Below are 14,577 nucleotides of genomic sequence, written 5' to 3'. Positions count from 1 at the left end.
AGGCCGCTCTCCTCCGTTTTTTCACGGAGATGAAAGTGGAGCTCTTAGAGTCCATGAACGCGACGGCCACCAGGTTGGTGGGAGCCCAGGCGATCCAAGAGGCGTCGATTAAAGAGCTGCAGCAGGAGATGACCGCGAGGGAGGAGGAGGCCACAGTCATCGGGGCAAAGGTGGAGGTGCACGAGGCACTCCACATGAAGTGGCAGAGCCGCTTCGAGGAGCTGGACACTCGGATGAGGAGGAAAAATTTGAGGATCCTGGGCCTGGAAGAAGGCCTGGAGGGGTCGGATCTCCCGGGATATGTGGCGGAGATGTTGAGCTCCCTGATGGGGGAAGGGGCCGGTCCGGCGCCCCTGGAACTGGAAGAGGCATACCGGGTCATGGCCAGGAGGCCTAGGGCAAACGAGCCCCCGAGGGCGGTGCTGGTGCGGTTCCAGCGGCTGAGTGATCGAGAGAAAGTCCTGAGGTGGGCAAAAAGGGAGAAAAGCAGCAAGTGGCAGAACTCGACGGTAAGGGTGTACCAGGACTGGAGTGCGGAGGTGGCAAAGCGGCGGGCCCGGTACAACCGGACAAAGGCGGTGCTACACGCGAAAAAGATCAAATTTGGAATGCTGCAGCCGGCGCGCTTGTGGGTCACCTACAAGGACCAACATCATTATTTCGAGTCCCCAGAGGAGGCCTGGACCTTTGTACAAGAGGAAAAGTTGGACACGAACTAAAACCTGGGAGCACCGGCGGTCGTAGCCGCCTGGGGACTCTTGATTGAGCAAGTGGCCCTTTTCTTTTTCAGGCCAGGTCGGAACTGGGTAACAGTTTCGTGGATTGTTTGGGGTGTTTTTTCTCGAACGGTTGACTTTTCTGAATGTCTTGAAGGTTTCGAGTTGTGGGGTGTTGCTGTATATTTGTACTGTTGAAATCTCTATTGTGGGTCGTTGGCTTCTTATGGGGTGTTTCTTCCCGTTTCCAATTTCCCTTAGTTATTTACCCCTTTTACCCTTTTCCTTTGGGTGCTTGGGGGGGGTTTTTTTGTTCTTTTTTTTTCTTTTCGGGTTATGGTTATCTGCAGTTATTTATACTGTTTGATGGAGGGTGATGGTTGGGCACACTGTTAGTTGATAGCTAGTTAATTATTTTGTTATTTAAGTATGTAGTTAAGTATTTATGTATTTAGTTGCCATTGGGTATTTATATCGTTAAGTTGGGGAGACGGGACGGGGGGGAGCGGGTTGATTATGCGGGTCTTTCTCTGGGGTTTTAAGGGGATCTTTCACGGGCGCAGATGGGGTGAACCGGGAGGAGTCGGAATGTGGCAGGAGCAGCCGGGTCAGCGGAGACCAGCTGACTCTCGGGAGCACGATGTTGGGTACATCGCGGCTAGGAGGGGTCCTAGCCAGGGGGGGGGGGGGGGGGGGGGGGGGGAAGGGGGGGGGGGGCTGGGGGGGGACACCGGGTTGCTGCTGGAAAGACCAGGGACGAGAAGGGGAGAGCCGGGGGGGTGGGGGGGGGGGGGCCATCGCTATGGGAAGCGGGTCAGAAAAGGAGGGATGACCCGGGGCGAGCAAGGGACAAGACATGGCTAATCGACAGGGAGTAGGGACGGGTCGCTCTGCGATCCGATTGATCACGTGGAGCGTAAGGGGGCTGAATGGGCCGGTCAAAAGATCAAGGGTCTTCTCACACCTGAAGGGACTGAAGGCTGATGTAGCAATGCTGCAGGAGACTCATTTGAGGGTAGCAGATCAGGTCCGCCTGAAAAGGGGGTGGGTGGGACAGGTGTTCCACTCAGGCTTGGATATCAAGAACCGGGGGGTGGCAATTTTGGTGGGAAAGAGGGTGTCGTTTGTGGCGGCAGAGGTGGTGGCAGACAAGGAGGGCAGGTATGTGATGGTGAGGGGTAGGTTGCAGGGAGAGAATGTGGTACTGGTAAATGTGTATGCCCCGAACTGGGACGACGCGGGTTTTATGAGGCGCCTGCTGGGCCTCATCCCGGGACTGGAGGCAGGGGGCCTGATCATGGGAGGGGACTTTAATACGGTGTTAGACCCTGGGCTGGATAGATCGAGTTCCAAGACGAATAGGAGGCCGGCAGCGGCAGAGGTGTTAAGGGGGTTCATGGAGCAGATGGGAGGGGTAGACCCATGGAGATTTGGTAGGCCTAGGGCGAGGGAGTATTCTTTTTTCTCCCACGTCCACAGAGTGTACTCTAGGATCGATTTTTTCGTATTGAACAGGGGGCTGATACCGAGAGTGCAGGACACGGAGTACTCGGCCATTGCGATATCGGACCATGCACCACATTGGGTGGACGTGGATATGGGGGAGGCGCGGGATCAACGCCCGTTGTGGCGCCTGGATGTAGGGCTGTTGGCGGACGAAGAGGTGTGCAGAAGGGTGAGAACGGGCATTGAGAACTATCTGGGTACGAATGACACAGGTGAGGTGCAGGTGGGGACGGTCTGGGAGGCCTTGAAAGCAGTGATTAGAGGAGAGCTGATCTCCATAAGGGCACACAGAGAGAGGAAGGAGAGGCAGGAAAGGGAGAGGCTGGTGGGGGAGCTCCTAGAAGTAGATAGGAAATATGCGGCGGCACCAGAGGAGGGGCTATTAAGGGAGCGGCGTAGCTTGCAGGCCAGGTTCGACCTACTGACCACTAGGAAGGCGGAAATGCAGTGGAGAAGGGCGCAGGGTGCGGCGTATGAGTACGGGGAAAAGGCGAGCAGGATGCTGGCACACCAGCTTCGTAAGCGAGATGCAGCCAGAGAGATTGGGGGAGTGAGAGAGAGGGGTGGGGACGTAGTGCAGAAGGGGCAAGAGGTGAATAGGGTCTTTAGGGACTTCTATAGGGAATTGTATAGGTCTGAACCGCCGAAGAGGAGAGGGGGAATGAAGAACTTTCTCGACAAATTGGGGTTCCCAAAGGTACAGGAGGAGCTGGTAGAAGGGTTGGGGGCGCCGATAGAGCTGCAGGAGCTAATTAAAGGGATAGGCCAGATGCAGGCGGGGAAGGCGCCGGGGCCGGATGGGTTCCCGGTGGAGTTTTACAGGAAATTTGTGGACTTGGTGGGTCCAGTGCTGGTGCGAGCCTTTAATGAGGCGCGCGAGGGGGGGGGTTCTGCCCCAACAATGTCGCAGGCCCTGATCTCCTTGATTTTGAAGCGGGACAAGGACCCGGTCCAGTGCGGGTCCTACAGGCCCATCTCCCTCCTGAATGTTGACGCCAAGCTGTTAGCAAAGGTCCTGGCAACCAGGATAGAGGACTGTGTGCCAGGGGTAGTCCATGAAGACCAGACGGGGTTCGTGAAGGGACGCCAACTTAACACAAATGTCCGGAGATTGTTAAATGTGATTATGATGCCAGCAGTGGAAGGGGAGGCGGAGATAGTGGTAGCGTTGGACGCGGAGAAGGCATTTGACAGGGTGGAGTGGGAATACTTGTGGGAGACGTTGGAAAGGTTTGGGTTTGGGGAGGGATTTATCAAGTGGGTAAAACTGCTCTATTCAGCTCCGATGGCAAGTGTGGTAACAAACGGGAGGAGGTCAGAATATTTTGGGCTCCATCGAGGTACTAGGCAGGGATGTCCCCTATCCCCCTTACTCTTTGCATTAGCGATTGAGCCGTTGGCGATGGCACTGAGGGGTTCAGGGGGGTGGAGAGGACTGACAAGGGGAGGGGAGGAACATCGGGTCTCGCTCTATGCGGATGATTTGTTGTTGTATGTGGCAGACCCGGAGGGGGGAATGCCGGAGGTAATGGGGATACTAGCGGAGTTCGGGGACTTTTCGGGGTATAAATTAAATCTGGGGAAAAGTGAGGTCTTTGTAATACACCCGGGAGACCAAGGGGAGGGAATTGGGAGGCTCCCCTTCAAAAGAGCAGTTAAAAGTTTTAGGTATTTGGGGGTGCAGGTGGCAAAGAACTGGGGGACCCTCCACAAGTTGAACTTTTCCAGACTGGTGGAACAGATGGAGGAGGAGTTTAAGAGGTGGGACATGGTGCCGCTGTCGCTGGCAGGGAGGGTGCAGTCAGTTAAAATGACGGTCCGCCCGAGGTTCTTGTTTTTGTTCCAGTGTCTGCCCATCTTCCTCCCCAGGGCCTTTTTCAAGAAGGTAACGAGTAGTATCATGGGGTATGTGTGGGCACATGGCACCCCGAGAGTTAGAAGGGTCTTTTTGGAGCGGAGTAGGGATAGTGGAGGGCTGGCGTTACCCAACCTTTCAGGATATTACTGGGCGGCAAATACTTCGATGGTACGAAAGTGGATGATGGAAGGGGAGGGGACAGCCTGGAAGCGCATGGAGAGGGCGTCCTGCGGCAACATAAGCTTAGGGGCACTGGTAACGGCACCATGGCCGCTCCCTCCCACGAGGTATACCACGAGCCCGGTGGTGGCGGCCACCCTCAAGATCTGGGGGCAGTGGAGGCGACACAGGGGGGAGGTGGGAGGTCTGATAGGGGCACCACTAAGAGGGAACCACAGATTTGCGCCGGGAAACACAGGAGGGGGATTCCAGAGCTGGCAGAGGGCGGGTATTAGACAACTGAGGGACTTGTTTATAGAGGGGAGGTTTGCGAGCCTGGGAGAGCTGGAGGAGAAATTTGGGCTCCCCCCGGGGAACACGTTCAGGTACCTCCAAGTGAAGGCATTTGCCAGACGACAGGTAGAGGGGTTCCCCGCGCTCCCCGACAGGGGGTTGAGTGATAGGGTGCTATCAGGGGTCTGGGTCGGGGAGGGGAAGATCTCGGACATCTATAAGATTATGCAGGAGGTGGAGGAGGTACCAGTAGTGGAGCTGAAAGATAAGTGGGAGTTAGAGCTGGGGGAACAGATAGAGGACGGGACATGGGCAGACGCCCTGGAGAGGGTCAACTCGTCGTCGTCATGTGCGAGACTAAGTCTCATTCAATTTAAGGTACTGCATAGAGCCCACATGACGGGGACAAGGATGAGTCGGTTTTTCGGGGGTGAAGACAGGTGTATTAGATGTTCGGGAAGCCCTGCGAATCATGCACATATGTTCTGGGCATGTCCGGCACTGGAGGAGTTCTGGAAGGGGGTGGCAGGGACGGTGTCGAGAGTGGTGGGGTCCAGGGTCAAGCCAGGATGGGGACTTGCGATCTTCGGGGTTGGGGTGGAACCGGGGGTACAGGAGGCGAGGGAGGCTGGAATATTAGCCTTTGCGTCCTTGGTGGCTCGGAGGAGGATCTTGATTCAGTGGAGGGACGAAAGGCCTCCGAGTGTTAACACCTGGTTAAACGACATGGCAAACTTCATCCAATTGGAAAGGATCAAATTCGCCCTGAGAGGGTCGGTGCAGGGGTTTTTCAGGCGATGGCAACCCTTCCTAGACCTCTTGGATCAGAGATAGAAACTGAGGCCGTGACAGCAGCAACCCGGGAGGGGAGGGGAGGGCGGGAGGGAGGGGGGGGGAGGGGGAGGGGGGAGGGGGGACAAAGACGAAGGAAGTACGGTAGCGGTGGTGGCACGGGCAAGGCCTGCCCGAGGACGCTGCTAGAAATGATAAGTTGGTCTGACTGTCGGTTCGCCGGCGGGGGGGGGGGGGGGGACGCGCGAGTAGGGGGGGGGGGACGGGACTTTTCTCTTTTTTTGTTAAGTAGGGGGGTTTGACTTTGTTTTGTTATAATTTAAATGTAAATGTAGGGGGGGTTAAAATGTTTGTATTTTGAAAAATTTCTTCAATAAAAATTATTTAAAAAAAAACAGTGGTTGTTTAGGCAGCACGGTGGTGCAGTGGTTAGCACTGCTGCCTCACGGCACTGCGATCCCAGGTTTGATCCCGGCTCTGGGTCACTGTCAGCGTGGAGTCGTGTCATCCCCCCCCCCCCCCCCCCCCACCACCACCAGTAATGAACTCAGCTGAACTACCAGGGGATTGGAGAGTGGCGAATGTCGTGCCCCTGTTCAAAAAAGGGAATAGGGATAACCCTGTGAATTACAGGCCAGTTAGTCTTACTTCGGTGGTAGGCAAAGTAATGGAAAGGGTACTGAGGGATAGGATTTCTGAGCATCTGGAAAGACACTGCTTGATTAGGGATAGTCAGCAGGGATTTGTGAGGGGTAGGTCTTGCCTCACAAGTCTTATTGAATTCTTTGAGGAGGTGCCAAGCACGTGGTTGAAGGTAAAGCAGTGGATGTGGTGTACATGGATTTTAGTAAGGCATTTGATAAATTTCCCATGGTAGGCTTATGAAATGAAATGAAAATCGCTTATTGTCACGAGTAGGCTTCAAATGAAATTACTGTGAAAAGCCCCTAGTCGCCACATTCCGGCACCTGTTCGGGGAGGCTGTTACGGGAATCGAACCGTGCTGCTGACTTGCTTGGTCTGCTTTCAAAGCCAGTGATTTAGCCCTGTGCTAAACAGCCTCTTATGCAGAAAGTAAGAAGGCATTGGATAGTGGGAAATTTGGCCAGTTGGATAACGAACTGGCTAACCGATAGAAGTCAGAGAGTGGTGGTGGATGGCAAATATTCAGCCCGGAGCCCAGTTACCAGTGGCGCACCACAGGGATCAGTTCTGGGTCCTCTGCTGTTCGTGATTTTCATTAATGATTTGGATGAGGGAGTTGAAGGGTGGGTCAGTAAATTTGCAGATGATAAGAAGATTGGTTGAGTTGTAGATAGTGAGGAGGGCTGTTGTTGGCTGCAAAGAGACATAGATAGGATACAGAGCTGAGCTGAGAAGTGGCAGATGGAGTTTAACCCTGAAAAGTGTGAGGTTGTCCATTTTGGAAGGACAAATATGAATGGGGAATACAGAATTAACGGTAGGGTTCTTGGCAATGTGGAGGAGCAGAGAGATCTTGGGGTCTATGTTCATAGATCTTTGAAAGTTGCCACCCAAGTGGATAGAGCTGTGAAGAAGGCCTATGGTGTGCTAGCGTTCATTAGCAGAGGGATTGAATTTAAGAGCCGTGAGGTGATGATGCAGCTGTACAAAACCTTGGTAAGGCCACATTTGGAGTACTGTGTGCAGTTCTGGTCGCCTCCTTTTAGGAAGGATGTGGAAGTTTTGGAAAAGGTGCAAAGGAGATTTACCAGGATGTTGCCTGGAATGGAGAGTAGGTCTTACGAGGAAAGGTTGAGGGTGCTAGGCCTTTTCTCATTAGAACGGAGAAGGATGAGGGGCGACTTGATAGAGGTTTATAAGATGATCAGGGGAATAGATAGAGTAGACAGTCAGAGACTTTCTCCCCGGGTAGAACAAACCATTACAAGGGGATATAAATTTAAGGCGAATGGCGGAAGATATAGGGGGGATGTCAGAGGTAGGTTCTTTACCCAGAGAGTAGTGGGGGCATGGAATGCACTGCCTGTGGAAGTAGTTGAGTTGGAAATATTAGGGACCTTCAAGCGGCTATTGGATAGGTACATGGATTACGATAGAATGATGGTGTGTAGATTAATTTGTTCTTAATCTAGGACAAAAGTTCAGCACAACATCGTTGGCGGAAGGGCCTGTCCTGTGCTGTATTTTTCTATGTTCTATGTACTATGAACTCCATTGGGAGGTCTGTTCGCCAGGTGCACATCGTGGGAGACCAGTCGGGATTCATGTCAGTCTGCCCTCACACCAATGGGAATGGACTTTCTGATGGGGGGATGATTCATGCGCAGAGGTCTGATAATTAGATGTTAATATATTCAAATGACGCAACATGTTACCTTATTGATGGGGAAGGGGGTTGGAATCGCACCCCATGTTTACTTTGGTGTGAAACACTATTTGGGAGCTTTGACAAGATTTCCATTCTCATCGCCCAACCCGCCCGACAAAAAGATGCGTGCAAAATCTCACCCAAGAGATGGAAATTTTACTCTTTTCCAGCACAAATACATTGCTAGATAATGGCATAGTGGTTTCTGATTATCCAGGGTGTTCCAATATTGTTCTATTTTTAATATGGAAATTCCCATCTGAACATTACAAAAGTAGCTGTGAAATGTTGCTCTAATCATTGAGGTCGAATATTTTGATAGTAATTGAATACTGGAGGACTCAGACGGCTGAGTTCTTCAGTGTTTGAGGGAATTCTGACAATTTATACACTGACAATGGGGGTTTTCAGCATTTTTGTCATTTCTTTATTTTTGATTTGCATTTGAAAATGAAAACTCTACACTTTTGTAAAACACTGGAGCAGTTTAGAAAATATCACTGTTGTAGTGAAAGAGTGGCCCTAAAAAATGATTCAGGATGTCTGGCTATACCACTACGGGAGCCTTGCTGTAACACATATTATGAAAATGTTATGATTGAGTTAAACTTGCGTCTAAATAGGTTATCATTTGCAGGGGGAACGAGGCTGAGGAGTGAGCCTCAAATGGAGAAATGGCGTTTGAGCCAGTATTGAAGAGAAGCTGAAATCTAGTTCTACATTTTAGTGAGAGGCTCCTGATTATAGTGACAGCTCTATTCATTGCTAGTCAGCGGAAGTCATTGTCGAGAGTTTAGATGGGCAGATGCAGCTCTCTGCTGTTCTCTATCAGTTTGACAAGAAGCTGACACTGCAATCGCTCCAACAGAATTGAAGTCATGGTTCTGTGGGGAGAGGGACTTCTGAAGTCAGCTGTCGCATAGTTTAGTTTCCCAGAACATGTTATGCTGCAGAAAGTAAAATAATTAAGAAAATATCAGTCATTCAGTCCCACGATGTGAAAAATTGCACAAGTTCATTAATACAATTCCAACCTTGGGTGACTGTCCGGAGTGTGCACGTTCTCCCATGGCCTTCCTCCAGGTGCTCCAGTTTCCTCCCACAGTCCAAGATGTGTAGGTTAGGTGGATTAGCTGTGCTAAATTGCCCCATAGTGTCCAGGGATGTGCAGGTTACGTTACTGGGATAGGGCAGGGTCGGCAGAGGAGTGGGCCTGGGCAGAGTGCTTCTTCAGAGGGTTTGTGTAGACTCGATGGGCCAAATGGCATCCTTCTGCACTGTAGTGATTCTGTCATGTGAGAGTACCTTCAAGAAATGGGTGTTTATAAATGTGTGAGTATATAAGTATCTAGTGAGAGTACCTTTAAGAAATGGGTGTTTATTGCTGCAGTGATGTCAGAGAGTGGGTGGAGCTTGGCTGTCTGTCAGCTTTTTACTTTTGTTTTAGGCTGTTTGCTGCAGGGTGTGTTTTAGTTTCATTTTCAGAGCTGGATATCTGCAGTCACAGCCAGAAGGGGTATTAGTCTCTCTCTGTAATCTAAAGAATGTAAATTGATACTTTAGTGTTTTAAAACTAATAACTGCTTTCAGTAGTGACTTTAACCTGATGTGCTTCTGTTAAAAGTTTTGTTTTAAGTCTTATGGATGTTAAAAGCACATCTTAAGGATTACTTAGTGTTGTATTCTTTGGGGGTTATATTTGCTTTGATGGTTGCTAAGATATTCACTGTATGTTTTAAAAAGGTTAACCTGAGTTCATAGAATAAACATTGTTTTGCTTTTAAAAAATACTTTTTCATTTCTGCTGTACCACACCTGTAGAGTGGGCCGTGTGCTCCCCATGCCACAATCTAGTAAAGGTTGTGGGTCAGGTGAACTCCATGATACACTTTGGGGTTCTCTAAACCCTGGCCCATAACAAATTGGGGGCTCGTCCAGGATAAAAGTCAATCTATTGGATTGTGAACATAAAGACAATGAGTGATGAGCATATTGTGGTTGCTTTTCAGGTGTGGTATTCTAGTTTATGTAGGGAGTGTGTTGTGGATAATGGCTCTTTCAGAGGCTCTGAAGTTTTTCGGGGTGGAGACGGTCACACGCAATACCTTATGGACAGAGATTAAAAGCAGACTGTTAGATTTGGCAAAAATATTGCAGTTAACATTACCTGACAAAATGCAAAAAGATTAGGTAATTATGGCGGTGGCTAAGCATTTAAAGTTGCCTGAGATACAGTTTTCCTTATTTGAGAGAGTAAAAAGAAAGAGTAAGAGAAAGAGAGAGAGAGGAAAAAGAGAGAGAGGAAAGGAAAACAGAAAGAATATCCCGAGCAGAACAAAAAGAAAGAGAAAGGGAGATACAGACCAGGGAAAAAGATAAAGAGAGAGAGTTTGAACTTCAGAAAATGGCCAGGAAACATGACAGTCAGTTAAAATTGGCAGACATAAAGGGAAACATACAGTTGATGGATAGGGATGAGGATAGTGAGAAAGAGCATCATAGCCGAAGGCTTGGTGGGAATCTATTTAAATATGTCCAAGCATTGCCAAGGTTTGTCGAGAAGGAGGTAGAAGCCTTTTCATTTCATTTGAGAAGGTAGCTAAACAAATGAAATGGCCACAGGACATGTGGGTATTACTGATTCAAACAAAGCTGGTAGGTAGAGCTTGTGAAGTGTTTGCATCATTACCGGAGGAGGTATCTGGGTCATATGAGGAGGTGAAAAAATCCATTTTAGGTGCATATGAACTAGTGCCTGAAGATTACAGACATAGGTTTAGAAATTTAAGGACAGAACCTGGTCAAACATACATGGAGTTTGAAAGGATCAAACAGAGTAATTTTGATAGGTGGATAAAGGCTTTGAAAATAGATCAAACGTATGAAGCTCTCAGAGAAATTATACTTTTGGAGGAGTTTAAAAGTTCAATTCCTGATGTCGTGAGAACTCGTGTGGAAGAGCAGAGGTTTAAAACTGTGAGATTAGCAGCAGAAATGGCAGATGATTATGAATTAGTTCATAAATCAAAGCTTGGTTTCCATCATCAGTTTCAGCCTGTGAGGGATAGAAACTGGGGACATGAGAAATACTCAAGTGGGAAAGGTAAAGGTGATCTGATGGGACATAATAAGGAGAGTGTACCTCAGATTAAAAAAGAAATCCAGGAGGATGGAAAAGAAAAGAAAAATTTCAAATGTTTTCACTAATAAACTAGGCCATGTAAAGTCACAGTGTTGGTGGTTGAAGAAAAGCACTGGGAAGGCTGATGTGGTAAAACAGGATAAGCCAGTGAGGTTTGTTAAAGTGGTAAAGGAAAGCCCAAGTGAAGCAAAGGAGATGCAAAAGATTGTACAGCCTGATCAAGAGGCAATTGATAAGAAGGTGCCACACCTCTTTAAAGGGCAGCACGGTAGCACAAGTGGATAGCACTGTGGCTTCACAGCGCCAGGGTCCCAGGTTCAATTCCCCGCTGGGTCACTGTCTGTGCGGAGTTTGCACATTCACCCCGTGTCTGCGTGGTTTCCTCCAGGTGCTCCGGTTTCCTCCCACAGTCCAAAGACGCGCAGGTTAGGTGGATTGGCCATAATAAATTGCCTTAGTGACCAAAAAGGGTAGGAGAGGTTATTGGGTTACGGGGATAGGAGGGACGTGAGGGCTTAAGTGGGTCGGTGCAGACTCAATGGGCTGAATGGCCTCCTTCTGCACTGTATGTTCTATGTTCTAAGAATTTACTTGTGTGGGTAAAGTTTACTCATGTGTATCAGGATGAGTAGGTAAAGAAGTCACTATTTTAAGAGATACGGGAGCTAATCAATCTTTAATGGTAAGAGATGAGAAGTTATGTAGTCTAGGAAGAATATTGCCAGAAAAGGTGGTAATATGTGGAATTCAGGGTGAGAGGAGTAGTGTTCCATTATCTAAGGTAAGGTTGGAAAGTCCAGTAAAGAGTGGTGAAGTGGTAGTAGGAGTAATAGAGAAACCATCTTGTCCAGGAATACAGTTTATCTTGGGTAATGATATAGCTGGATCGCAAGTGGGAGTGATGCCTACTGTGGAAAATCAGACAACTGTGGTATTGAAGGATGAATATCCTGGGATTTTTCTGGATTGTGTAGAAACAAGGTCGCAAAGTCACAGGTTAAGACAAGAGGAGAAATCAAAGAGTGAAGATGAACTTGAAGTACCAGAAACGATTTTTGATCAGATGGTTGGAAAAGAATAAGAACAGGTAGAGGATGAGGCGGATATTTTTAGTTCAAGAAAATTGGCAGAGTTACAACAGAAAGATACAGAAATAAAACGGATATAACAGAAAGCATACACGGAAGAGGAATCTGCTGTACCAAACCTGTAGAGTGGGCCGTGTGCTCCCCATACCACAATCTAGTAAAAGTTGTGGGTTAGATGAACTCCATGATACACTTTGGAGTTCTCTAAACCCTGGCCCATAACAATTCTATGAGACTACCTGAACTCATTTATGGTTGCAATACAGCCTCATAATTCTGACCTCACCATGTCATATATTTTACTCTGTCTGCCCTTACCAAAATTGGAAAGGTACATGAGGGCACACGTAGACATGTAAACATCTGCCTCAAATCGCAAGGGAGGGATTACTGTTGACGACCTGGGTTAAGCTATATTACAAGTAGCTATTGGCTGTCTGTGTTCACTAACACAGTATATAATACAAGCTAAATGTTGCGCTTGCTGGAAATATAAAATAAAAACAGAAAATGTTGGAAATGTTCTGCAGGTCTGGCAACTTCTATGGAGAGAGAAACAGAGTGAATATTTCAACTCTAATATGGCGTTTCTGAAGAGAACCGAGTTCACTGATATGCACCTCCAGCAACAACTGACTGCACCAACCCTGAGAAGGCCATTGGCAAACTTAAATTTAAACTGGTTATTGCCCTGGATTTGTGTTAATCCTCTGAAGCAATTATAAAAGCCATGAACACGTTTATTCCTGCTCATCAGTATATAATGTATTTGATTCAAAGTGTGCACTTGTTTCTATTTTGTAGGTTAGTGCTAGTCGGCTAGGAAAATTACCCTCGCAGTTTAATTTACACCCCGGCGTAGAGAAACCCTTAACCGAGAATTTCAGAAAGTCGAGACGGGAAATTGTGAGTACCAGTCAGTAGACATAATCTACTGTTGAGCCTTTGAGAAAGTTAAAGCTGGAACCAAGTAATGCAAGATTAAGAAAAATAAACCTTGAGAGAATTGAGAACAGTACAGCACAGAACAGGCCCTTCGGCCCTCGATGTTGTGCCGAGCAATGATCACCCTACTCAAACTCACGTATCCACCCTATACCCGTAACCCAACAACTCCCCCTTAACCTTACTTTTTTGGACACTACGGGCAATTTTAGCATGGCCAATCCACCTAACCCGCACATCTTTGGACTGTGGGAGGAAACCGGAGCACCCGGCGGAAACCCACGCACACACGGGGAGGACGTGCAGACTCCGCACAGACAGTGACCCAGCCGGGAACCGAACCTGGGACCCTGGAGCTGTGAAACATTGATGCTAACCACCATGCTACCATGCTGCCCCCTTGCTTATGTATCACAAGTTCCAAATATTGTATCATGAAAATTACTCCCTAAGATTTTAATTTAATTTCCAATTGTAACCTAAGCAAGGCCCTCCTAGGGATATTATAGGTCTTATACTGTATATAACCTCAACAGTGCCCCTGGAGATAGTGTGAATCTTATACTGTATATAACCTCAACAGTGCCCCTGGGACTAGTGTGAATCTTATACTGTGTATAACCTCAACAGTGCCCCTGGGGCCCACCTGGGGATAGTGTGAATCTTATACTGTGTATATCCTCAGTAAGCAGTCTTACAACACCAGGTTGACGGGGCAGCATGGTAGCACAGTGGTTAGCACAGTTGCTTCACAGCTGCAGGATCCCAGGTTCGATTTCCCGTTTGGGTTGCTGTCTGTGCGGAGTCTGCATGTTATCCCCATGTCTGTTTGGGTTTCCTCCGGGTGCTCTGCTTTCCTCCCACAGCCCCACAGTGAATGATTCCCCTGAGGAAGGAGCTGTGCTCCGAAACTAGTGATTCAAAGCATATCTGTCGGACTTTAACCTGGTGTTGTAAGACTTCTTACTGTGCTCACTCCAGTCCAACGCCGGCATCTCCACATCACACCTGGGCATAGTGTGGATCTTTGGATTGGATTGGATTTGTTTATTGTCATGTGTACCGAGGTTCAGTGAAAAGTATTTTTCTGTGTGCAGCTCAAACTGATCATTTAGTACATGAAAACAAAATACGTAATAGGACAACCCAAGGTACACAATGTAAATACATAGACACCGGCATCGGGTGAAGTAGACAGGAGTGTCGTATTAATCAGTACATAAAAGGGTCGTTTAGGAGTCTGGTAACAGCGAGGAAGAAGCTGTTTTTGAATCTGTTTGTGCATGTTCTCAGACTTTTGTATCTCCTGCCGATAGAAGAAATTGGAAGAGTGAGTAAGCCGAGTGGGAGGCGTCTTTGATTATGCTGCCCGCTTTCCCCAGGCAGCGGGAGGTGTAAATAGTGTCAATGGATGGGAGGCAGGTTTATGTGATGGACTGGACTGTGTTCACAACTCTCTGAAGTTTCTTGCGGTCTTGGGCTGAGCAGTTGCCATACCAGGCTGTGATAGGATACAGAAAGTCACATAGGATACTTTCTGTGGTGCACCTATAAAAGTTGGTAAGAGTCAATGTGGACATGCCGAATTGCCTTAGTTTCCTGAGGACGTATAGGAGCTGTTGTGCTTTCTTGGTGTTAGCGTCGATGTGGGTGGACCAGGACAGATTTTTGGTGATGTGCATACCTAGGATTTTGAAGCTGTCAACCATCTCCACCTCGGCACC

The 14,577-nt window shown here is 48.3% G+C and overlaps 1 protein-coding gene across 1 annotated transcript in view; it reads left to right on the top strand.

Annotated features, from left to right (window-relative positions):
- Positions 1–14,577, top strand: part of LOC119964156 — an 87,922-nt gene that overhangs the window by 28,133 nt on the left and 45,212 nt on the right. Inside the window, exon 5 of the mRNA XM_038793449.1 lies at positions 12,713–12,814. Within this exon, the coding sequence (XP_038649377.1) occupies positions 12,713–12,814 (102 nt within the window). The remainder of the gene's footprint in view (positions 1–12,712; positions 12,815–14,577) is intronic.

The sequence above is a fragment of the Scyliorhinus canicula genome, chromosome 4 (genome assembly GCF_902713615.1).
Source record: "Scyliorhinus canicula chromosome 4, sScyCan1.1, whole genome shotgun sequence".
NCBI lineage: Eukaryota > Metazoa > Chordata > Chondrichthyes > Carcharhiniformes > Scyliorhinidae > Scyliorhinus > Scyliorhinus canicula.
Note: the sequence above shows the minus strand (reverse complement) of the source record. Positions and strands in the feature narration are given on the sequence as shown.